This window comes from Siphateles boraxobius, unplaced genomic scaffold (assembly GCF_051911475.1).
Source record: "Siphateles boraxobius isolate OS27281-9 unplaced genomic scaffold, OSU_SipBor_1 33, whole genome shotgun sequence".
Lineage (NCBI taxonomy): Eukaryota > Metazoa > Chordata > Actinopteri > Cypriniformes > Leuciscidae > Siphateles > Siphateles boraxobius.
In genome coordinates, this window is record NW_027508953.1 from 2,405,074 (window position 1) to 2,432,858 (window position 27,785).

Consider the following 27,785-nt stretch of genomic DNA (forward strand, 5'->3'; position numbering starts at 1 on the left):
TAATCCGTCGCCATTTCTTTGCACAAATTAAGGCAGTTTCTTTTCATATCTCATTTCCAGACAGACTTGAGCTCTGATGTCAAATGGACTCAATTCTCTCACTCCCTTCTCTGTCTCTTTTTTACCTCTATAGGATATTTGTGACCCTGGATCACAAAACCAGTCTTAAGTAGCACGGGTATATTTGTGGGAATAGCCAACAATACATTGTATGGGTCAAAATGATAAATTTTTATTTTATGCCAAAAATCATTAGGATGTTAAGTAAACATCATGTTCCATGAAGATATTTTGTAAATTTCCTACTGTAAATGTATAAAATATTTATTTTTGTGAGTGAATACAGCACAACCGCGAACATAAATGGACAACTTTAAAGGCGATGTTCTCAATGTTTCGATTTTTTTTGCTCCCTCAGATTCCATGTTTTCAAATAGTTGTATCTCGGCCAAATATTGTCCTATCCTAACATACCACACATCAATGGGAAGCTTATTTATTCAGCTTTCATGTGATGTATGAATCTCCACCTGTATTTTCTTAGTGTTTTGTCCTCTGGTTTAGATGTTGAAAACGGCAAAAGCTGCGTCGTCAACGTTTCTTCGACCAGACGGTTTGAATAATTCCTCAGATGGCGCTGGAGGGAAAGTTTTGTTTTGAGGCTGATGTGAGTTCAGTTCAGTAGATTAATGTGTGGTTTTCTGCCGGTATGGAAACGGAGCGTCACACATGTGACCCCTGAGAGCTCCTGCGTGTGAATGCGTATGTTACAGCACGATGTGCTCGTGACAGATCCTGCGGGGCACAAACTCTTAAATGAAGCTGTTTCGACACGCTCCGCTGCGGTTGTGAGTTTTCAGTCTGTCCATACGAGCGCACACACGCATGTATATTTTAATATTCGCCTCATGATTAGTTTGTTTACTTGTTTTGTGCATGTTAAGGAAATGAAAAGCACTCTTTTTCCCATCAGCGGCTGATATCCAGAGCTTATTTATTGAAGATGAGCAGAAACGTCATTTATGAAGTCTGACATGCTGCTCTGACTATTCATCTTCACACACACATAGATGTACATAACTAGATGCCACTTTTTCAACTTGCTAATGCATCTGCTTTTGTTGTGATGGTACATTGATTCGATCACTTCTAATGTAATCAGCCCATAATGGCGGTGCTGTTAAAGATGAATGCAGATTCTAGGCATACATATATATGTACAAATGTGGTGTTAATTCAGAAATCTTTCTTTTTTTCTTACTTTGAAGTTACAACATTTCCATAGGCCGGTGTGTTTTTAATTCAAAGCTCTGAAGTCCAAACACATCAGTGATATGAGCAGATATTTTCACAACAGACTCCAGATATGAGTCACGCTGCACCTGGAGGCTTTCCAACTGTGTGTGTGTGTGTGTGTGTGTGTGTGTGTGTGTGTATGTGTGTGTGTGTGTGTGTGTGTGTGTGTGTGTGTGTGTGTGTGTGTGTGTGTGTGTTTATGTAGCAATGATTTGGGTACCATGTTGTAAGTGAGCTAAATCTGGCAAAATCAGCATTGCGTCAAATAAAGTATTTATTTACATTTTAAAATATATTGACACTGAAAATATTGTTTTAAATTCCAAAATATTTTACGATTTGATATGTGATATAAAAAACATTTATTTTAGAGGAATTTTTACTCATGTACTATTATTTATTGTTGTTTTATGCTAGTTCACTCATGTTAATTTACAATTGTATTGTTAATATAATGTTAGTATAGGAACTGTAGCTAAGATTATTAAATGCTGTAGAATGATTAATTTGTGTAACTGTTAGTTAATGTTAATTCTTTCAACCTTATTGTAAATTTTTTTTTTTTTAAGAAACTTTATAAAAGACAACATGAAACAGCATTAACAATGCATGAGTTAGGGTTGCAAAATGTGACTTAATCATGAAACAGAATATTTTATGGGAAATATTATAGCACGGATATTTGGGATTTGATTGTATATAGTGAAATGTTAGACAGTTGTAATACATTTAATATGAATTACATTTTAATATTATTTATATAATTAATCATTTAAATTATTTATATAATTTATATTTAAATATGTTTAAATTATATTAACTATATACTATACTAATATACTTTTTTTTATTAATGCCATGCACTTATAGGCACAACAAGACCAGATATGTTTGATAAAAATGTAAACAAGGTCAATTTTGATTTGATGTTGACTTTGAACTCAATTCATTCTTATGTCTTTCCCCATTATGTATGAAGGTCAAATGTCTTGTTTGTGTGTATACGTCCTGCTGAGATAATCTTTAGAAGACTTGGTTGCATTTGCGCTTGGTTGCACTGCTAAATTAGAGAGTGCATCTGATGTCACTTCTCACTGAATTGTAAAGCTCTTTTATTTTCCTCTTCAGACCAGGAAGGGTTTTGATTTCTAATGCTGTTGGAGTACACACACACACACACCCACACACACGCACGCATGCACGCACGCACGCACGCACGCACACACACGCACGCACGCACGCACACACGCGCACACACGCGCACACACACGCGCACACACACACACACATACACACACACACAAACAAACACTTCAAATGTATTATTACTTTCTGCGCTTTTAAAAGAGGGTTGAAGCGTAGTGCATCTTATCGTGCTCGTGTGTGTGTGTGTGTGTGTGTGTGTGAGAGAGTTTCCCTGCAGTTGGCTGCTGAAAGTGCTTACACAGTAGTCAGAGCTACAGAATAACTGCCATAGATCATCTCACAGATGAGCTGCCAGACACACACACACACGGGCACGACTCCAGCTGCTGACACGGATCTTCTCCTCTCTCTTTCTTCCTCTCTTTCAAATGATCGCATCACTTCCCTCTTCACAGCGTTTAGCTGCCCCAGCTGGCCCTCTCAGACCCACATGTGAGAGCGAATCACTGTAGACTGGACTGAATGAGTGAGAGATGGAGTAAAAGAGTGTACTTTATTCCTAAGGAGCACCTAAAGCACTTTAGTTTGCATTATTTTTATCTATCTATCTATCTATCTATCTATCTATCTATCTATCTATCTATCTATCTATCTATCTATCTATCTATCTATCTATCTATCTATCTATCTATCTATCTATCTATCTATCTATCTATCTATCTATCTATCTATCTATCAAAGTTTAATACATTGGTTTGGTTTGTTATGAGCAATAGTACTAGTGATACTTGTCTTAACAAACACCACTTGCAAAATTGTAATACATTAAATGCATATGATTAAATACTGTACGTTTCAGAGTTCAAAAAAACGCTTTCTACTTCAAAAAGAGCATTTACTGATGCCACGCTGTTCTGAAACTCTCTGGTGTATGATATCTGAATTTATGATTTATGATTGGATGTCACATGGTGCTATGTTGCTCATTTCACCTGTAATGTTTCCTGAAACAAAACTGTTTTTCTTAGTCAAACTCAGACGAAGGGAGGGAAATGGTCATGGAAAACTAAATTTCGACTTTTTGGTTCAGAAACTCAAGGGAACACAAAAAAAGATTGCTTAAAAAAAAATCCTTTTAACATGCACTCAAATTTCTTTTTTTAGCCAACCAGGAGACAGAAAGCGGTTCAAGACAGACGTTAAACCAACACTAAAAGTGGCAGATCTCTAAATAAACAGTGAAACTCTGTCGTGGCTCTGAACGCACCATCTGCGTCTCCATGGAAACGCTAGCAACACTGCACAGCGCTGGAGTGTGTGTGTGTGTTTAAAACGCACATGATTTTATTTAGGACTAGTTTTGTGGGGTTGTGTGTTAGATAACACACGGAGTTGTCTATTTGTGTGTATGTGTTTGTTCCAACTTTAAGTGCCTACAGTGGCACAAAGAATACAATCGTATCTTAGCAACAGGCAAACTTAGCATTTTGGGAGTTTCAGATGGGTGGCATCAACCCTCGAGAAACGAAACGCATGCACACACTGTTACCTAGCTGTCTGAATGAAGACATGCCATAGACATCTAAATAGTTGTAATTACCACAGACTAACCTACACCTAATGTATCTCTCCTCAGAGTTGTGACTGGTTAGGACTGTGTGTGTTTTTCCGCAGTTTTGTGTAAATGTGTCAGTGTGTATGCATTCAATTGTGTGTTTTGGGTGTCTATAAACAGTGTGTGTGTGTGCCAGTGTTTTCTGAAGCCCTCCGCTGCTGCTGAATCTCCAACAGCACTGCAAAATAAGTCGCAAATGTGAGTTTGCATGCCGAATTTGATTTAATGGGATAAAAAAAAGATTATGTATCAAAATAATAGTGAGAAGAAAAGTCTTCTATTGAGTTGCATCCAGAAACAAAGATACAGGACAATTTTTTTAATGAATGATTATAAAAGACTCATAATCTCAGGAATAGCTTCATTCACTGCAGCTCTATCTTTGATTTTTAACGGGAATGAAAGTGAAGCTGTGTGGGATAGTCATGCATCTCTTCAGTGGGTTGTTCTGCTGATGAAACGCTGCAAAAAATATCTTTCTGAGAAATTTCAGTAGACAAAAAATCCCAGACAACATGAGCTGTGGAAAATAAGTGATCTAGGAGCTTAATACAGCTTTTTACAGCAGATGCCATGGTAAGTCTATCCCTCACAGCCTCACTTTCACACCGCTCATGTCTATTGGTCTACATTGGTCTCTATTGTTTTAAATCAGTGTGATGACTCCTTCACTGAATTAGTTTAGTTTAGTCAGAATGGTTACTGGATTCATATTATATATTATATATATTTTTAAATTACTGTAAGCATATTGTGTAGTGTTCCAAATGTTAGGGTTAATTGGATTTATTTTTTTAGAAAATGGAAATTAAATATTGTATTCAGCCCATAAAAAGTGACAATAAACATGTATATAAAATTACAAAAGATTATTTTAAGTAAATTATATTATTTTGAGTCTGTTCCTCAAGAATACTGAAAATAATGTACCACGGTTTCCACAAAAATATTAAGAAGAAGATTTTTTTTGAAAATGCAAACAAATCCAACATTATGGATAAATGGATAGACGGACGAACGGACAGGGAACAGAGATAGATAGATAGATAGATAGATAGATAGATAGATAGATAGATAGATAGATAGATAGATAGATAGATAGATAGATAGATAGATAGATAGATGGATAGATAGATAGATAGATAGATAGATAAAAATAATGCAAACTAAAGTGCTTTAGGTGCTCCTTAGGAATAAAGTACACTCTTTTACTCCATCTCTCACTCATTCAGTCCAGTCTACCAGCCTCTCACGTGATTTGCTGCATCGCTTCACTCCTCATTTGCATAAAGTTCACCTTTTCTCAGCATTGTTGCAGCACTGAACACGACCACATCGCATCACTATCAGTCATCGGGGTTGTTGTTAGAAATCGGCAACTTGAATCGACTCCCAGTGATCCCGTGTGTGTGCGTGCGTGTGTGTGTGTGTGTGTGTGTGTGTGTGTGTGCGTGTGTGCGTGCGTGTGTGCGTGTGTGTGTGCGTGTGTGTGTGTGTGTGTGTGTGTCTCAGGGGGAACATGATGCCACAGAGAACTGCTTTTACAACATAAAGGTCACTAGAGGCCAGTGCTGATAAACACATCTGATAACCTGCTGTTATCAGGATCAGGACCAAACACACACACACCGCTTGTTCAGCCAATCTGAGAAATAGACCATAAAAACACTGAAATAAGCAGGATAATTCACATCCTTTCCGTCTTTCATACACATATTATATAAATAGAACAGCTTAGCTTGACTAGAGATGAAAAGTAAGCAGTATTTTCGACCAATGTTTCCCAACCCTGTTCCTGGAGGTGGTGAACATGACTTCACATTAAGGGAAGGGTAGGTATGCAATGATTGGACAAATATTTATGGTGCTACGCCTTCCACAGATAAGATATACCAGCCCGTTCTCATCCCAAGGCGTCATACATGTGACGCTTGTGACATTTCGTCGAAATCTTACGCACATGGCATCCTTTAGCGTCAATATGAGACGCAGAACCCAAGGCGTCATAACCGTAACCCTACCCCAGACCTAAACCTACCCATAACAGTGCGTGTCATATTGACGCTAAAGGATGCCATATGCGTAAGATTTCGACGAAATGTCATATTGCGTCACCTATATGACACCAAAGGATGAGAATGTGTTGGATATACACATACATTTAGACCACTTTCCTTCGTGATTGCTATCAGGCTGTCAAGAGACTCAACCAGCAAATAATTTTTTTTATACAATAAATCGCCTACCCTGCCTTTAAACAACCGAACATTCCAATCAACCAATCAGATTTGAAGGATTGTTTTTTTAGTTAATTTCAAGTTTAGACTTAGAAACTAGGGTTAGGTGCTTCTACACCATCCTTATTCATCTATTATTTCCCTCTGATTTCCGGGACAAGTTATGGGGTGGGGTAAGGATAGGGTTAGGACTGTTTTTGGACAGGAAGCTTGTTCCAGGATCAACAAAAGATGGTGATGTTGTAGTGTTGGTGTGCCAGCAGGAACAGGGTTGGGAAACACTGTTTTAGACTGAGATTAGGATGGATTTGACACTAAGACAGACACTGACAGCAATTTCAGCACAGCGCTGGATCTTTCGCTTATTTAAACACTTCCTGAAACATTTAAGTATGGGTCTTTCGGTTCTGTACACGTGCACCAAACAAATACAGTGTTGTTTTGACCAATGCAGGTGTGGAACATAGTTTTAAATTCAGAGTTCCCCTCTAGGTTGGGACAATATTGATATATCAGTATACTTTGATGTTGCAAACACATCTGAAAAATACACTTGAGACGTGCTTTATGTTAAGCCCTTCAAATTAAATTATAAACCTGGCGTGCCATACTGTCAGATACGTGTGTTATTTAATGTGTGCACACAGCTTACATCTTACGGTTGTATACTTACCTGTAAAGATTACAATTAGTATTTCCGTGGTTTGTTTCCCCCCCCCCCCCATGGCCATCATACTGTTTCACCCCTACTTCCTGTTGTGTTTTTCTTGTAAGTTCACCATCTAAACCTCTCAAAATCTCTAGTTACTCTAGTTTTGTAGAGTCAGATTAATTGACTATAAATCCATACTGCAGCTTATTCTGATAAAGAGCTTCACACTTAGACAGGAAGAGACCGTTTGATTGACATGTATCAACCAGAGTTCTTTTTTAAGACATTTTGAGAATGTTTAGAATTTTATAATATGGAACTGATGACATCACACTAAATGGCCTGGACTAGTTCTCCACCCCACTCTCTGCTCTCCGATACAGTCTATTAACTCTTTAACATTCCTGTTTATCTCAATTTAGTTCAGTTTCAATTCAGTGACGATTTATTGGAATGACTGTTGAAGTACAACATTGCAAAAGCATTACAGACTCTCTCTCTCTGTCTGGCTCTCTATGGTAATGGTCTGTCAGGGGCGTCAGTGTGAGGATGTAAATGAAAATGTCAGAGATCTTTATGAAGTGTATTGGATTTCACATCCTCCTCTTGTAAGCCGTTAAACTTTGCAGCCTTAATAACTGTTAGGACATGAGTGAGAGGCAGCAGACTCTTCAGAAGGGTTAAACCAACGTTCTTTCTCCTGGTTAATATTCTAGAGGTGCCGCAGTGAAATTAGGGCCGTCTGAAAGCTTACGACGCTCCGAGGAGATTCGGAGATGGTCACCTTCACGCTCCTACTGGAGCTCTGAGGAGATTCATCCAATTCATCCCGAAGGTCTTTGCTTTGTGTTTATGAATGCTAAAGATCTCATTTCACACTGAATACATCCAAGAACTAAGTCTGCCTTCATTCATTTGTATGTTTGTTCATTATTCTCCGTTTATATATTGATCTGTTTTTCATTCATTCTTTTCATTCATTCATTCATTCATTCATTCATTCATTCATGCATGTGCTTGTTCATTCATGCATTTCTTCATTAAGCAATTTTTCATTCATTTTTCATTTGCGTCTTTGTTTAGTAATTTGGTCTTTCATTTTATGATTTATAACTTTATAAACTAGTTTCTTTCAAAATTCTTACAAAAATTTGCTTCAGAAGGCCTTTTTTAACCCCCATGGAGTCGCATGGATTACTTTATGATGGATGGATGCTCTTTTTTTGGGCTTCAAAATCTCAGGTACCATTCATTCCCATTATAAAGCTTGGAAGAGGATATTTTTGCGGATAGATAGAGGATAGATTGCGTTTAAAATATCCTCTTTGCGCAGAGGATAACTCCAATTGCGTTTGTCATTTACACTTAGGATGTCTTAAGGGTGAGTAAATTATGGGATCTTTTTTTTTTTTGGGTGAACTAACCCTTTAATTCATTTGTTTTCTTCATTTTTTTCGTTCATTGTTCATTTGTTATTTATTTCCTTAATTTTTTTGTACATTCATTAGTTTGTTCATTTGTACATGAATTTGTACATTACTATCATTATTTTATGAATTCAACCATTAATTTATTGATTTGTTCATGTACTCATTTTTTTGTTCATTTGTTAATGTTCAGTTAGTTCACGTTTTCTTCATTTGTTCTTTTGTTTGTTTGCTTGTTCGTTCATTTGTACATTCATTCATTTGCATCATTATATTATTAATTCATTTCTTTGGTTCATTCATTTAATGATCCCTTCATTGGTTCATTCAGCGCCTGTACAGATGCTCTTCGGTAAACAGGCTATTAAATTCACTGTGTCAGCACATCTCTCTCTCTCTCTCTCTCTCTCTCTCTCTCTCTCTCTCTCTCTCTCTCTCTCTCTCTCTCTCTCTCTCTCTCTCTCTCTCTCTCTCTCTCTCTCTTTCTCTCAGTGTTGGTGGAAGATTGCTTGATAGCAATCGGAAATGAAATTGGTGCGCAAACTATTTTGTCTTCGTCAAGGATGAATAAGGCTATTGTCATCTTTCTGAAAGAGTTAACTATGGTGGATCATTTAGTTGAGTGTGTATGTTTTGTTTGTGGAAAGCATGGTCATACTAGACAAACGTGTCCCACAAAGAAGGACGCTGAACAAGTGAACCATGGGGGTGAGTCAGTCACTGTTAATGAGCTCATACTCCTGATGAAAACAATGAAAACTGATCAGCACTCTGAAAAAGTTAGTGACTGCCTTCGTGAAACCAGTTCGTCTGGTTGTGTCGATAACTCTGATGTGGTCCCCATTGTTACTGATGTATTGAGTGAAAATGTTGCTGGTGATCGTGTAGAAAAGCATAACCTGCTGTTGCTGACAGCGCTAGGGTTTCTGAGCACTTTGGAGAACAAGTGGAATTTGAGGGAGCAACAGATTTGATGGATTCACAAATATTAGATAACTTGTTTCACATGTATTGAAATAAAATAAATTCTCTTAAATAATCTTTTGGAAGAAAGAGGAAAAGGAGCTTTGATTAGAGCCAGATACACTCATTTAAATGAAATGGAAGCCCCTACAGGGAAAAAAATATTTTTCACCTTTATTTTTTATTTTTATTTTTTTGACTAGAGAAAAGGTCCAGAGATAAGAAGTATTTTCATCAGTTAAAACTTTCCAATGGACAAGAAATAACCGATCAACAGGAAATCAGTGCTGTTGCTTTGTCATTTTATGAAAAATTGTATCAGGCAGAATCATGTTAAGAATCAGTTGTAAATGAGTTTCTATGTGATCTTCCTCAGGTTTTAGAGCAAGATAAAAAATTTTTTTTTTTAAGGTTCCTCTTAATTTTTCTAAGATTTCAAAAGCGGTTTTAGAGCTGAATCCTGGAAAGTCTCCTGGTAAAGATGGCCTGACATCAGAGGTTTATGAATGTTTTTGGAATTTGATGGGACAGGATTTTTATGAAGTTTTATTAGAATGTTTTGATCAGGGGATTCTTCCTCTGAGGTGCCGAAGAGCTGTCGTGACACTAATCCCAAAGAAAGGAGACTTTTGAGCGCCCTGTATCACTCTTAACTGTTGATTTGAAGATATTGTCAAAGGCTATAACAAACAGATTAAAGCAATTTATATCAAGTGTCATTCATGAAGATCAAACCTATTGTATTCTTTTTTTGATGAGAGATTTGATATCTATTGGGAAAAGAAATGCATTGGACATATATATGTTTTCTTTCTCTTGATCAAGAAAAAGCCATTTATTGGGTAGATCATCTTTTGGTTTTGGGTTCAATTTTGTGTCTTATTAAGCATCTGTATAACAATATTTACAGCATGCTTAGAATGAATGGTTCCTTGAACAGACCCTTTCCTGTAACTCGAGGTATACGACAGGAGTGTCCACTTTCTGGATTACTGTATGCCATTTCAATCGAACCATTGTTGGTTTCTCTAAGAAATAGACCACATGGTGTGAGCTTTTCTGGTTAACCAGATTTAACCCCTGTAAAACTTACAGCATATGCTGATGATGTCACTGTTGTTGTACGCAATGTTAATGATATAGACAACTTAACAACTTGCTTAAATTTCTTTAAAAAAAGCAACATCTGCATGTATAACCTGGGAGAAATGTACAACATTATTGATGGGAGAATGGAGAGAAATGGGACGAGCTCAATTACCTCACCAGAGTCAGTGGACTCAAGATAGTTTTAATATCCTTGAGATTTACTTTGGGACTGAAGAGTATATGGAGACAAGTTTTGATCATCAACAATCTGGCAGCTTCAATAAACTCACAGATTTGAACCCTCCTAAAGATTTCTTCATAAAAATACACAAGGCATTTGTTGACTTTTTCTGGAACGGTCATCACTGGCTTCCACCTGGAGTTGTTTATTTGCCGGTGGCAGAAGGGGGACAATGCCTCATCCATGTGGAGTCAAATATGAAGGCAATGAGACTGCAAATATTAAAAAAATATACTTTATTGGACAAATAGGGTGTCTTGGATTAATTTTGCATCAAAATATGACCAATGCAAAGCTGGACAGAGTTGTTTCTAATTGAGAAGTCCTATGATTCAGAAACTCGGTTGACTTATGCTGACTTTTATGCATCAGCGCTGAACGTATGGGGACTGTTTGAGATGATTAGAGATAACAATGAACATTACTCTTGAACCTTTGTTTTTTAATCCATTGTTTAAAATGCAATCAAATGTATTGAATTCATTTATTGCAATGTTTTCTAAAGCAGAGATTATAAGAATGATTGATTTGCTTGATTTGTCAATGGTCAATGGAAAAGTGTACAGACTCTTGCTGACCAAGCTGGTCTTAGATCAGTAAGGACTATGGATGGTTTTATAAATAGGCGGGCCGTGCATTTCACACCTAGGCCTTCAGTGAATTAATAACTTTTAATAGTGTGGCACCGCACAGACTCTCTATAATTGTTGTGAAATTGCTGGTTTTATTTTGCACCGGCAGTTATAGGGTTAATGAAGTGAGTTCGGAAAAGGTCGGGTAGAGAGAAACGAGCGTGCGAGTTCGGCGTGTGCGTTAGTGTAGGCTACAGTGGTTCTTGCGTTCTGGTAATAAGTTCAGAAACGGAGCTTGTCTTGTCCTTCAAGGGTTACGCTAGTCCCTTGTCAGACGTTACAATAGTTTGTATGTTTGAAAAAAAAAAAAACATTAGACCATAAATTTACAAGAAAAATTAAGAAGAAAATTCTATACACCATGGAAAAAACAAGGGCAAAAAAAGCATCACTCACCAAAACTACTGATTGTGTTTTACACAAAATCCATCCTAATTTCTTTCCTCAAAAAGACTTCAATTACTCTGGTGTACAGGTTATCTGTGCGTTTCAGTCCCAAACAACCTTTTCTATCGCCATCGAATAGAACAGATCGAATAGAGTTCCGTGACTCTGCGTTAAGCTGGATAAGGGATTTTTTCCGGTAGTACTGAACCTGCTGGGGGTCGAGGAGGGAAAGAAACATCAAAGGACGTGAAAATGCCGACGTCATTGCTAGATGCAGTCAAATCAAATCTGATTGGCGGATTAAATCTGACTGATTATGTGATTGGTTAAAGCAACGGTTTAATTTCCATTCATTTTAAGCTACAGGCGCCCGCTCTGTCAATTCTGAAGGCCTCAAGGCAGATTTAGTTTACCCTGGCAACAGATGATGGCTGAAATATAATTGGATAAAAGCGCTAAAATAAATATACAACACCGGAAGCAGCGCAACCAAGAGAAAAGCTGTGATATTAAGAGAATGGACTATTGGGAATAATTTAAGACTCATTCATGGAAAAAATATACTATAGTGCAAGCCAGTGATTCTGATAGTGTTTAGGCCAGCAGAGACGGCCCACCACTGTCTTAAAGTCTCTTTTCCTTCTGGATTCTTGGCCTTTTTAAATGAGTCTATTGTCAATGATGCAGTGCCTCAGACATTTCCTGTTTTAAAAGTTAAATCCAAAAAATTGGAAATTAATGTAAGTGGTCAGGTGGTTCTCTTGATGAAGGGTTAATACCAAAGAGAAGTGGGGATCTTCAGTGGAGGATCTTTCATGGGATTGTGGCCATTTTGTTTCCAGGTTTAATACGTTGGTTTCATCAACATGTCCTTTTTGTAATGATACTGATAATGTTTTTCATTTATTTTGTGATTGTTTTCGTTTAGTGCCTTTGTTCATGTTGCTTGGGTTTTTATTCAACAAGACATTGCTCATTTTGGAAATACGTATAGACGTTCTTGGCAAAGGGAGTGTAAGCTTGCCAATGTTTTGCTGGGACAAGCTAAACTTGCTATTTTGATATCCCATCAGAGCAAGAATGAAAACCAAAATGTTGACTTGGTGATGTCGACTTTTAAATTGTTGGTAAAATAGTAGTTACTGAGTACACGTATTATCAGCAAACCAATGTTTTTATTTTATTTGAAATGATATGGGGTGTTAAAAGCATTTGTTACTGTTCATGAATCTGGCTGTTTGGTTTTTCACTTGTAATTTTTTTTTTTGGTTGCTATGTTGTTTGTTTGTTGTTGTTGTTATCAAACAAATGGAAGGAAAGAATGGAAAAATGTGTGTTTTTAATATAATAATTTTAAAATAAAAGTATTTGAAAGTCAAAGTCTCTCTCTCTCTCTCTCTCTCTCTCTCTCTCTCTCTCTCTCTCTCTCTGTTTTGCGCTCTCTCTCTCTCTCTCTCTCTCTCTCTCTGTTTTGCGCTCTCTCTCTCTCTCTCTCTCTCTCTCTCTCTCTCTCTCTCTCTCTCTGTTTTGCGCTATCTTTAGCTCTCTGTGTGATTGAAATAGCTTCTCTCTGGAGGCTGGCGGCTCTCAGCACACACTCACACACACACACACACACACACACACACACACACACACACACACACACACACACACACACACACACACACACACACGTGCGCGCACGATCGAACGGGGTGAGGTTTCACACCACAGGAGGGTGAATGTGAATCACTCCAGTGGGCCCTGCAGGAAAACCCTACAAACCCAAATACACACACACACACACTCGCTGGTCTTTTTCTCTTGCTAGAAAGCATCACATACAGTATCCTGTTTTTCTGTTCTCCGGGAGCCAGAGGTCTGCGCAGGGCGCGGGAGGCTGTCAGAATAATGAGGCCAGTAAGATCTGTCTTTCCTCTATATCTCTCTCTTTCTGTCTTTGTCTTCTGTTCCTCCTCGTCCTGTGGTTTCATTGCCTCCTCATCTTCTCAACCTCAGAAGTGATGGTGTCTGCCCCTCATTTAAGAAGATCTCTCGGGATCAAGCCCTGCTGGAAAAATCTCTCCTGTCTTTGTGACGTTTCAGGATTTCCTGTTCCACATCGTTAACGTCGAGATTTGGTCTGTAACTAGACATGATTCTTTAACTGTTGTTTTTGTGCTCCTCAATATGTGTGGAGAAACCATGATGAATAGAAAGTTCAAGGAACATTTTTTAATGTCATTTTTTCAATCAATTTAATTGCTGAATAAAAGTTTTAATTTCTTGTTTTTACTGACCCCAGACATTTATTCATTTGCTTCTCTATTCTATTCTCTATTTATTTTCTGTAGACTAAATTGTTTTGTTGGTTTGTTTACTAATTTGCTAATTGTTTCTAATTAACTAATTTATTAATCTGCTCATGCAATTTCCATTCATTAATTTGTTCATTTGTTATTGTCTATGCTTGTCCCTATTTATTATGTTTGTTTATTTGTCCGTCCATCCGTTATTTGATTGAACCATTTGTTCATTCATTTTACATTCATTAATAGTTCTTGGATTTTTGCAAGATGTTGACAAGGTTTGAAGACTTTTGTTTGAGACACTCATATTGTATGTTTATTGCGTTTTGCCCTTCAGAGAGTATGATTTCAAAATGACGTGCTCCTAAAATGAGCACGTATGGCTGGCTTACTTCAGATGATCCTATCTGTTTTACAGGGTTGTTCTTGGTCGGAATAATAAACCAGTGTTTGACGTCTGACGGTCCAGCAGTATGAAAGCAGTTTTCTGTTTTTCTGTTTTTTGTGCACCGATTACACTTCTGAACTCCCTTTGCGTGATGAGATGGCACTTTATTTTTGAAACCGTTTGCTCTGGTGAGGTCTGGTATAAGACGAGTGACACCGATGATGGAATTTTAAAAGGTTTTTTTAAGCAGGAAATGCACTTTAACCATTCAAATAGTGTTTACATGATGCTCTTCCTTTTAAGTAGATTACAGAGATTGCAAAGATGGGGGAAAATGGGAAAGTTTGTTCTTGAAGAATCCACAGTTCTGGCAAAATATAGCAATGCAGAGAACACACACACACACACACACACACACACACACACACACAGACTCAGCTTTTCCTCCTCTTTCTGCATTCAGTTTCCTCTACTTTTTCATCCTATTTTTAATCTTTTGTACTCTTTCCTTTCTGCTAATGTTGATCTTTCTAGTCGTCTCCTTTGTACCTGCAATGAAAATTAAGCATTATCATGATTTATTCACCCTTGTGTCGTTCCCAACCCGTAGATGACTTTATTCCGTGGAACATACATTAAGAATTTTAGAGCTGATTTTTACAATACAACTAAAGCAGAAGTGACCAGATACTTATAAGCTCTGTAAAAGACAAGAAAACCGTAACAGTATTTCATACGACTTTTCTTTTGAAGTTATGATGTCGTATATTGTGGGTCTCTCATACATGACTTATACAGATGATACAATACAACTAAGGCAGAAGTGACCAGATAAAAGACACCGTAACAGTATTTCATATGGCTTTTCTTTCATGTTATTCGTGAGGAGTTTGGAATGACGTGAGATGCGAGTAATCAATGAATTAATTTTTAGGTGAACAGATTCTTTAATGCTGTTCCTGTTAGAGGTCATGTGATCATATCTGATCATGCTGATTTGCACTCGTCAGTTGTGAATGAATCGGTCTGTGCTCGAGATCCATGATTCAGATCTGTTCCTGTTATTAATGTGTTTTTCCCCATTTGTCTCTTTGTAGACGCTGGAGGCTGTGTTGACCTTTAAGTACAGCGGAGGAGCCGGTCAGGTGGAGGGCTACTACCGTGAGCTCAGTCTGGGGGTCAGAGTGGATGTTGAACCTTCAGTTTTCTTCACACGAGTCAGCACTTTACCTGCCACCAGGTATCAAACACTACATTAACTTTATACTCCATAGGCAGGCTTGTTCGTACAACACATCTTAAACAGACCATATTCAGTCCAGTTATATTGTTATTCAGGGTTTCTTGCGCAAAAATAAGTGTGTGTGTGAGTGAATTTTCCCCAGGCTTTTTATTTTGTGTTAGACATCGGAGAGTGTCTCTGATATAAGCCTGAGAGTTTTAATGGCTAGCAGTAACAGTGCTGTTGCTTTAAGTGTAAAGTCTCTAAGAGCGATAATAAAATGTGATGCATTTCTGAGGATGCGTGGGCTTTGATCACCTTTTGGGAGATATTAGTACATAAAAACATACCTCAGGTGAAATATAATCATTCTAAACTGGTTAAAGACATATGAGATATTGTGGTTGTGTTTTCAAACCGCATCAGAGCACTACGAAGCCTCACCGCACAACTTTCAGGTATAGTTGACATCATAACATAGAGTAAATACTAGGGGTGTAACGATATTCGAACCGAAGAACCGCGATAGAGAACCCACGATTCGAATCGCGATACTCTCATGGCGTACCGAACACGCCCTGCCCCGCCCCGCCCCGCCCCCTGCTACCCCGGCCCCGCCCCCTGCTACCCCGGCCCCGCCCAGCCCGGCTCATTGGACCTGGACAACAAATTCAGTTTTGTAGCCTATCCACCATTAACACCAAATAGAAAGCTCCGGGGTCAGTAACTTTCGATACTAAGCAAGTTGTAATCTTCGAATTCTGACTATTTGATCACAAAAATCTAACAATAAATGCCGTTTTGGCGCTCTTTGATGTGGCGTGATAGATCACTGTACTAGCTCCTCATTTCAAGTGGCAGCGCGGAGCGCGAGTAAACGCGATCATCTCTTCCTCAGTTACAGAATAAACATGAATGGACACCTGAAGGTTTGTTTAAAAATACAGTATACTTACTGAAAGGCATCATAACTCATGTAATCGCTCGTTCAGTGTTACAGCAGTGGAAAGACATCAATAAAACAGCATAGCTTGTTGCTAGCATTATATTTACCTCAGCAGGCAAGTGATTCAGTGTCCACAACTTGTTGGTTCCTAGAGAAATGAACTCTTGCACTAAATAAATGCACCATATTAGCCTATATATTATATTTTACTTAACCTGTTAATTATATATTGATTATTTAATGTATGTTTAAAATATCTTTCATGAAAATGACAGCAACTGTGTAAATCATTATATTTCAATAACAAATTAGAGTAAAGTTAATGCAAAAACTGCCTTATGTTCAGTTAACATGTTTTCATACAATGTGTTGGGTGTTGATTATTATATATAAAAAATAAATATAATCGGAATTTAGGCTAAAAGTCTAGGCTCTGTTGTTAACCTTTAATGTTATAGTAATGTGCGGCTCCCTATAGAGCTCGGGCGTAGACGTCATGGAATGGTGCATTGTGGGTAACGGCGGCCATTTTAGAGGTCACGCAAATGCCGGTTGGAATAAGGTAATAGCGTAACCGGCCGGTCTACGGATAAATAAATGAGTTTATTGATTTAAAAACGATTGTATTGCTCCAGAGTGAACAGAACTGTGAACATGGCAACACTCTGTTTTTCGTGGCAACTGTGTGTTATATGTAGCAGTGGTCTGTTATCAAGAAATAACAGACCGCATTCAACATAAGTATTCAACCAAGCCATGTAATAATAACAATTCAACTACAGAGCTCCAGCAATATAATAATATGTAAGATATTAGTAATAATAAAGCGTTTTAACATTTAAGATACAGAGCTACAGCTTCAGCAACAGAATACCATTTAAGGTCCAGTGCAGAGGAGACTATAGCTAGGAATTACCACTGCATTTGTGTGTCTATTGGCTGATACTTTCTAGAAATATAAGGTACAAATTATGCCATAGCCTGTCAGTATTAGACTAACATAGTCTATCCACCAGAATCTAGATGAATAAGCGAGGTGACATTCCTAATCGAGAATTGATATGCTGATTTGGCGGACAGCTACAGCTCAGTATGTTTTATATTTAACTTAACAGCTTGCTCCAAAAACACAGCAACATACCTACTGTTTTAATCTTAACAGCAGAACTTAAGTTAACTGCAAAATGAATACATTCAATGTAAATGTAGCTAGCTAGTTTACTCTGGCAGCTGAAAATCTGTTGACCATGTCATAAAAATATCAGTTAGCCGTTAGCGCTAACGGAGTTGACTACACAGCAAAGCAAAAAGATCACCACTTATATGATTTATGGGGTGTTTGCCCTGTCGATCGTGAGACCGATTACAGCAGTTCACAATACAGGAATACTGAACCATTTTCCTAAAAATAACCTAAATTATACCTAATATTATCTAATGACATAATGACCAACGTAATTACGTACTGCCTACTATACAGTGCATATACTTCTGTACCGTGATTCCCACAATGCATCGCGACGTGACAAAACGATCCAATGCTCTATATAGTTTACAGCAGCAATTCTCAAACTGTGGTCCGCGGACCACTAGTGGTCCGTCAGGGTACTGCAGGTGGTCAGTGGAAAGGCAAAATAAAATATAAAATAATATTTTTTTACCTTCATTTTACCAGGAAATTCCCATAAAAAAATAAAAAGTAAAAAGAATATGTAGGCCTATATTGATATAAAATTTAATTTATAAAATTAAATTGTCAAGTTATTGTGTGATTACTAAAATAGGCTGACGCTCGTCTCCAAGCGCGTCTCCCCTGGTGTTGTTAGTCAAGCTACACAATAACCAATCCGAAAATGGCACAATTGTATCTGGGTAAGATTTAACGCAACAACCAATGAAAAAAAAAACATTTAATTGTTAGGAAACAACCCCCTCTACCCCCATCCTGACAATGCCCTCGAGCGCTTGAGTAAATAAATAAATTAAATATGTGGCAGCCGTTGTGTTTAGTAAACTTTCTTTTAACAAGCCTGTTGTGAAAGTGAAGTGAAAGTGAAAGTGACGGCCAAGTATGTTAATCCATACTTGGAATTTGACCTCTGCATTTAACCCATCCAAGTAAGTGCACACACATTAGGAGCAGAGAGTAGTGAACACACACACACACTGCAAACGTGGATACACACACCCGGAGCAGCGGGCAGCCTTGAGTGGCGCCCGGGGAGCGATTGGGGGTTAGGTCCCTTGCTCAAGGACACCTCAGTCATATTCCTGCCGGTACTGGAATCAAACCAGCAACCTTTGGGTCACCAGTCCAACTCTGTTACCATTAGGCCATGACTGCCCCCATTACAGTTGTGATGACCAGTTATAGTTTTAGTGCTAGTAAGCCTATTTAGAGGTGCGGATTAATTCAGGTAGAACTGTATGTGGAGACATATTTTATTATGTGTATTATGAGGTGGTCCGTGAAAATTCTTGATTTCAAATAGTAGTCCACACACACAAAAAGTTTGAGAGCCCCTGGTTTACAGCATTAGCAGATTTTTAATCCTTGCAAAACGTTTAATTGTAATTGAATGAATTTAAAGACAAAGACAGCTTTTTTTAGATTTCTAAACAGAACCGAACCGAGATCAAAACCGTGGGAAAACCGAACCTTCAGTTTTGTGTATCGTTACACCCCTAGTAAATACACACTGTTCTCAGTTGCATTATTAAGGGGGGAGTCTCGTCTGCCGAATGAATGGAGCCGGATAAGGGGTTTCTGAAGAAGCCACTCTGCACTGGTGAACCCGAACGCTAATGTTTTGTGTGACACAGCAGAGGTGGAATGAATGACTGCTGCTGTCTCTGTCGGCAGAGAGAGAGAGAGAGAGAGAGATGGATAGACAGATGGAGATGGATGGAGAGAGACTGAGACTCACACCTTAGTAATGACCACTTGAAGTGACTCATTAGTTGTAATAATATCTGCTGTCTCAGTCATCTAGATCATCTATTATTCCAGTCGGATGGATCGGCTGCACACACACACACACACACACTCTCTCTCTCAGTGTGTTTTGCGGAGCGTTTCTCAGGCTGGAGTTTGACCAGTGCCGAGTAGTAACTAGCTGAAAGTAGTGATACTGCGTTCTACCTTTATCAGTAGTTCAGCTTTTTTCATGATAATGAGTTTAACCAGTGACAAGCATTTTCTTGGACATACATTGAATGTCACTTTCAAATAATTTTGGGAGATCTGATTCATTTTAGTGAGTCAATTTTGTTCCAAAGATGCATTTTGATAAACTGGTAAAAAAGATTTCATTTGATTCATCACTCAGTTGTGTTCATGGAATTTCCTGGGTCATTTTGGTTTCACTTTTTTTTCTCTTTTTGCAAAATAAAAAATTGTGATAACATTAGTTATATTTAGTTTAAATGTATTAAAATGACAGATTTTTGTAATAATAATAATAATTATTATTATTATTATTATTATTATTATTATTATTACTATTATTATTATTATTATTATTATTATTATCGTAGTAGGAGTATGTTTTTTATGTTTTATTTTTCATATTCAAATATAATATTGTTCTGGTAATATTTTGATTTAATGATGGTTATTATTACAACCCCAAATCAGAAAAAGTTGGGACATTTTGTAAAATGCAGTAAAATCAAGAATCTGTGATTTGTTAATTCTATTTAAACTTTTATTAACTGACAAAAGTACAAAGAAAAGTTTTCCAATGTTTTCACTGACCAACATAATTGTATTTTGTAAATATGAACAAATTTTTATTTTGATGGCTGCAACACACCCCAAAAAAGTTGGGACAGAAACCAAAAAAAGTGAAAAGATTATCCAAATTAGATTATCCAACTCTTTTGAAACAGTCCACAATGAGCAGGTGAATTGGTAATAGTTGAGGGTATCGTGTTTGGGTGTAAAAGTGCTTCTCAGTCTTTTTAAGCAAAGATGGGTCATGGCCAAATATCATGAGAGAATTGTCAAACAATTAAAAAAAAAATCACATTTCTCAATGCAAGATTGCAAAGCATTTTTGCCTTTCATCATCTTCCATAGATAATATTGTCACAAGATTCAGGGAATCCAGAGAAATCTCAGTCTGTGTTGGGTAAGGCAGGACCTCTGTTGAATGTGCGTGACCTTTGAGCCCTCAGATGGCATTGCACAAGATACCATCATGCAACTCTGTTAAATACAGACACATGTGCTCAGGAGTAATTTGGAAAATCATTTTCACTGAACACAGTCTGACTCTGCATCAAGAAATGCCACTTGAATCTCTGTTACGCAAGGAGAAAGCTTTACATCAGTTCTATGTGGAGATGCCGGCGAGTTCTCTGGGCCTGAGCTCATCTCAGATGATCTAGAAGACAGTGGGAATGTGTGCTCAGTGGCGTATCCAGGACATTTTTTGGGGGGTGGCCAAGATGGGACACAAAGCTAGTGTGGGGTGGCCATGGCATAGCAAAGTTAATGCGTATATGTACGCAGCCGACTATGGTTCGAATCCCGGTCCTTTGCTGCATGTCACATCCTCTCTCTCTCCCATGATTTCCTGTCTCATAACTGTCAAATAAAGGTGACTATCCTGTTAAAAACAGTCCTAACCACCTATCACAGTCCCCAAGTATCCCCCAAGGTTATTTTAACATGTCTATTTTTAATCAGTAATTATGGTCAGTATAGGGTAAACATTTTCTAAGAGCTATTTTCTTGTAGTGGATTAACTTGTCTCTTCATAAGTTAGATTAGAGTAGCAAAATAAACTGCTCTTAACTCATCCTATATAGAATAACATGCATCAGTCATCAACTCATGATCTGTGTCCCCTGTATTGTTACCGGAGTTTGCTTTACTAATTGAGGCACCATCTTGTGGTTACATAAAAACACAGAAATCCAACAGGACAAACCAAAATGCTTAAAGATAGGACCTTACCTGTAAAAGAAAAAGAAAAACTAAGCTTGTAAGGAAAAAAACATAAATATTTGTTGTTCTTTACATGCTTAGTATATGTTATTATTTAGCTTAGATATAATTTGTTAGAGATACTGGAATTTGAATTTCTTAATTTGTTCTTTGCCAGGTGTGTTTTTATTTAACCACAAGAGGGGACTTAAACTAGTAAAGCAAACACGGGTAACAGGTAACACAGAGGATGGCCTGATGACTGAATAATATCATTAGGATGCCTTGTGATGTATGAAAATGTGCAAAAAGTGGTTTTCAACTAAGACAGTATTCATATCCAAGGCCCAGATGAAGGTATAAATTTAAACATTGGCTTTGATTCAGCATACATTAATAAGTTAATTTAAGTGAAGATGAGCTAACTGATACAAACAAAAACAGCCCTTAAATAACAGAGCAAATAAATAAGTCACAGCTAGTTCTTGTGTTATAACTTAAATCTAGACTGTCACACTATATTTCACACACGGGTTGGCCAAAAATATAACATTAGCTCTATTGAACACACACATCTGCAAAAAACACCCTCAAGTCTTCAGTCCAGAAAATAGCATTCCATGGCGGTGTAACGAGTGGAAATAAGGTGTGGCCCCTTTAAGAGCTGCGCGCGCGCCCTCTTCAACTGTCTGCACTCTTAACTTGGTTTGCAGGCTGCTAAGCTAGCTAGTACAGTGTAGTTCTTTTTTTTTCAGTTTTCCTACACATTCAGAGGGAACTACGATATAACTAAACATTAAATTACCATACCTCTCAATCTACAGATTCCAGCGTTTTTATCATTGTTGCTGTTGTAACTGTGACCGACCTTCCTCCTGTTTAACGGGAGTCACGGAGCAGCAGCAGCCAGCGCGCTCATCTCATGGGTCACCTGACCTGCATGGCCAAACGTCCGCTGAGCAGAAATCAGCTCTAACAGCCTCAGTACGACCATTACGGTGTTAGTTAAAAATATATAACTGGCCCTAAATCAGTTGATCAGATGTCATCATTGATTGACAGCATTTCTCTTGTTTCTTGTGTTGACGAACTTGACCAACTACCTATCATATCTGGGGTGGCCACAGGGGTGGCCAATGAGCTTTCAGGGGTGGCCCTGGCCACCCCAGGCCACCCCCTAGAATCGCCACTGTGTGTGCTGTGGTCAGATGAGTCCATGTTTCAGCTTGTTTTTGGGATAAAATGGACATCGAGTTCTCAGTCCCAAAGACGAAAGGGACCAACCAGACTTTCACCAGCGACAGGTGTAAAAGCAAACATCTGTCCTGGTATTGAGGTGCATCATTGCAAACGGTATGGGTAACTTGCATTATTGTGAAGGTACCATTGACATGGAGGCATATATTTGGATTGTACAGAGACATAAACTGCCATCAAGATGACATCTTTCCTGGGAAGCAAGACAATGCCAGGCCTCATTCTGCACATGCTAAAACTGAGTGGTTTCTAGACACTCTGCACCATAGAAGGGATGTGTCTGCCTGTTTACTGCAGTCCAGATATGTCTCTTATGGAAAATGTATGACTCATCATGAAAAGGAGAATCAGGGAACGATGACCACAGACTGTTAAGCGGCTGTCTTGTATCGGACGAGATTGGGCAAATATTCCACTAGCAAAACTCCAACAATTAGTATCATCAACTCCCAAATGATTAAAAAGTGTGATTAAAAGGAAAGGTGAAGTGACACAGTGGTAAACATGTCTCTGTCCCAACTTTTTTGGGGTGTGTTGCAAAATCAAAATTTGTTCATATTTACAAAATACAATTATGTTGGTCAGTGAAAACATTGGAAAACGTTTCTTTGTACTTTTGTCAGTTAATAAAAGGTTAAATAGAATGAACAAATCACTGATTCATGATTTTAATGCATTTTACAAAATGTCCCAACTTTTTCTGATTTGGGGTTGTATCATTTGTTATAATTATTATAATAAATACGCATTATTCTTATGCTAGGTTTTGATTCAGTAAAATATATTAACCTTTCTTGTTTTATTAATTTATGCATATTTAAATTAGGTTTGCAGTTGCTCTTTGTGAGTCTTTATGGCATTATTTGTATATCATTAATTATAAGCTTCAATGTAGTTAGCCACTTTTATTAGTAGCTTACAGGGAAATGAACTGCTTAAAAAATGTCTTGAGTGTCATGTGACGTTGAGCTGCTGTAAACTATGAGTATATTGTAGTTCGGCTACAGTTTCAAAGCCGCTTCCTAAACACTGTTCGGGACCTCCGTGGCAAATGTGCTTCATTCTCAACTTTATTTATTCAAGCGATGGCTGTAAACCTCAAATTTTGATTAGCTAATTCTTTCACACGAGGCCAAGAAAGTTTCATTTGGCAAACTGGATACTGGCCAAAAACAACAGCATCTGTGGAAAGCCGTTTCAGCTTAAAATGTTCCCAGCGTTACTCGTCGTGATTGCATTTTTACTTGTTAGAATTAAAGGAGAACTCCGGCGCAAAATGAACCTGGGGTGTAATAACACATTGGTACCGAGTCGACTGTTCTCTGGGATTTGTTTTCATGATAATCAAGTGTAAAGAGTTTTATCTCTAAAAACTGTTTAGCTTATAACGCTAGTATATGGGGCATATAATAAGTAAAAAGAAATTTCTATTTAATACCACTAAGAAGGTGCCGGAGTTCTCCTTTAAATTAGAGAGCTCTACAATTCAATTCTTACTAGTAAGAATTTTTATTAAAGAGCGCTCTAATTTACCTAGTAAAAATGCAGTTACGACGAGGGAATATTTGAAGCTAAAACGGCTTGCCATACAGCATCTGTATTCACAGCACATAGACATGGAAAGTCCTGCTTGTGCTGAATGGCTGTGAAATATTCAACAGTCGGTTGGTCGACATATTTCTCTGTTTCTCTTCAGGCGTTCTAAGAATAGCAGCACAAAATACAAATACATAAGTGTTTATAAAAGGAGTATGTAATGTCTTAATCCATATCTAAAACTAAAAATGTGTTGTATGGTAAAGGTTAGACTATTGGAATAATTTTGAACTTAGAATACCACACCATATTCTTGGTTTAGTTAATTATTATATACTACAGTTACTTGTAATGGCTAATAATAATTTGCCTATATATATATATATATATATATATATATACAGGTCCTTCTCAAAAAATTAGCATATTGTGATAAAGTGCATTATTTTCCATAATGTAATGATAAAAATTAAACTGTCATATATTTTAGATTCATTGCACACCAACTGAAATATTTCAGGTCTTTTATTGTTTTAATACTGATGATTTTGGCATACAGCTCATGAAAACCCAAAATTCCTGTCTCAAAAAATTAGCATATCATGAAAGAGTCTCTAAACGAGCTATTAACCTAATCATCTGAATCAACTAATTAACTCTAAACACCTGCAAAAGATTCCTGAGGCTTTTAAAAACTCCCAGCCTGTTTCATTACTCAAAACCGCAATCATGGGTAAGACTGGCGACCTGACTGCTGTCCAGAAGGCCATCATTGACACTCTCAAGCAAGAGGGTAAGACAGAAAGAAATTTCTGAACAAATAGGCTGTTCCCAGAGTGCTGTATCAAGGCACCTCAGTGGGAAGTCTGTGGGAAGGAAAAAGTGTGGCAAAAAAACGCTGTACAACGAGAAGAGGTGACCGGACCCTGAGGAAGATTGTGGAGAAGGACCGATTCCAGACCTTGGGGGACCTGCGGAAGCAGTGGACTGAGTCTTGAGTAGAAACATACAGGGCCACCGTGCACAGGCGTGTGCAGGAAATGGGCTACAGGTGCCGCATTCCCCAGGTCAAGCCACTTTTGAACCAGAAACAGCGGCAGAAGCGCCTGACCTGCGCTACAGAGAAGCAGCACTGGACTGTTGCTCAGTTTTGCATGTCATTCGGAAATCAAGGTGCCAGAGTCTGGAGGAAGACTGGGGAGAAGGAAATGCCAAAATGCCTGAAGTCCAGTGTCAAGTACCCACAGTCAGTGATGGTCTGGGGTGCCATGTCAGCTGCTGGTGTTGGTCCACTGTGTTTTATCAAGGGCAGGGTCAATGCAGCTAGCTATCAGGAGATTTTGGAGCACTTCCTGCTTCCATCTGCTGAAAAGCTTTATGGAGATGAAGATTTCATTTTTCAGCACAACCTGGTCACTGCTCACAGTGCCAAAACCACTGGTAAATGGTTTACTGACCATGGTATTACTGTGCTCAATTGGTCTGCCAACTCTCCTGACCTGAACCCCATAGAGAATCTGTGGGATATTGTGAAGAGAAAGTGTAGAGACGCAAGACCCAACACTCTGGATGAGCTTAACCCTCTGAAACCGACGGCATCGTCGACGACGCCACACGACTCCTCCGATAAATATTGATATTATTTGATGAAAAATTGATCGATTTCCTTACCGTTTTTTGCAGCAGAAAGCTAACACGCTAGCCGTCACGGGGGTGTATTTGGTGTCTTTCTAGCCTTTTCAGAAGGTTTTCTATCCAGCCTGGAACTTGTGCGTCCTTTCAGAGTGTTTCAGTAATAAATCCATATGTGTATATCCCAGTTTTGATCTCTGAAGTCCATAATTTATAAATTTTCCGTCATATTTGCTGCTAGCTTGATGCAAGCTGCCATTTTGGACATCTCGCGATGCTTTGCGTGAGGTTGTTGACCAATGACAGGCTGATCCGTCGTCCACGTTGGTGTGCGTCATTACGCATGAACCAAGGGTGATATTTTGGAAAGAGAGAGACGCACGGCACAGTGGTTTCGAGGAGAGAGAGAGAGAGACGCACAGAGAGACGCGAGTTTTGAATAATACACAGAGAAACACGGAGAATAATGGATCCTCAGAGATTGAGAAACATGGATGTAAATCAAGCACTGGCCTTTTTTGATGCCATGGAGGATGATGGATTTTCTGGAGAAGAGAGCTTTTTGACTGATGAGGAACTTGATTACCAGAATCGTCTAGACCCTGCTGAAGAGTAAGTTACATTTATTTATTTACTGTAAAAGTATAAAAATAAACAAAAACTAATATGATAAAATATACATTTTCTAAATATGGAAAAATAAGTTATGTAAAAGTAGTATTTCGTTTTTCTGTGTGTGTTACAGAGTAGTAAGAGTTGTAGATTACACTTTGTCTCTCAACCATTGTATGTCTGAGTTTATTTACTGTAAAAAGTATAAAAAAAGAAGAAACTAATATGATAAAATATAAATTTTCTAAATATGTAAAAATAAGTTCTGTAAAAGTAGTATTTCATTTGTTTATGTTTGTTACAGAGTTGTGGATTACACTTTGTCTCTCAGCCATTGTTTGTCTGAGTTTACCTAGAGATACAAACAAAGGATGTTGTAGTGGGGGGTTGGTCACACCTTTTACCTGTGGAGAGAATAGTGGGGGGTTGGTCACACCTTTTGGCTGGAAAGCGAATGGTCATATTATAGCTGTGGTGGGTTGGGGGTACAGTAGCAATCTCAGCCATTGTAATCTTATGTGAAAAATCAAATACAAAAACAGTAATTGATCTAATTTGTATGATCTAATATTTTGCTTTATTTATTTGTTTTACAGTTGTGATAATGATGAAGACACCAGCCCACCCACCCAAGCCAGACAGGAAAGCTCCCATTCTTCCACTGAGGAGGGCCCTTCCACTTCTGCTGCAGCATCCCAGCAGCTGCCAGGAATAGGTCATGGACGGCTGCTGCAGTTTTTTACTTCACAAGGAAGTTTGTGCAGAGAAGCAGCAACAGCCCATGACCCACAGGGCTTTTCTGGAGGAGCTGACAGCCCAACTCTGTGGTGTTACAGTTGCTGTTCCTCCCACCCAGCAACAAAGTAACCATGTACCCGTCCAAACATCGGAACAAACTGAAGCAAGCAAGAAGGCCACCTATGGTAGAAGGCAATGTGTGAACTGCAAACAGACAAGGCAGGTGAAACAGGCCACCCCCTGGAAATGCAAAGCCTGTGATGTGGCCCTCTGTGTGATTCCTGATAGGAACTGTTTTGAGGCTTGGCATCAGTGATTTTCATGAGGCCCAAAACGCCTGGACTTCCTTTGGAAAAATGTAAATATTTTTTGTTCTGTTCAAGTTATAATGTTCATTCCTGTGCTCCAGGACTCCAAAGACTTGAACAAACTGTTTTCCAGAGGAAAATTGCTTAGCTTTTATTTATTTGTGTGTGATTTCAATAAATATTTGAGTGATTCAATTTCCGATTTATTTTTTCATTTGTCTTTGTGGTCCCATAACT

General features: G+C 38.1%; 1 protein-coding gene across 2 annotated transcripts in view; it reads left to right on the forward strand.

The window, feature by feature from the left end:
* Positions 1-27,785, forward strand: part of trappc9 (trafficking protein particle complex subunit 9) — a 223,808-nt gene that overhangs the window by 106,369 nt on the left and 89,654 nt on the right. For both annotated transcript variants that reach the window (XM_077194949.1, XM_077194950.1), the window contains one exon: positions 15,462-15,604. In XM_077194949.1, the coding sequence (XP_077051064.1) occupies positions 15,462-15,604 (143 nt within the window). The remainder of the gene's footprint in view (positions 1-15,461; positions 15,605-27,785) is intronic.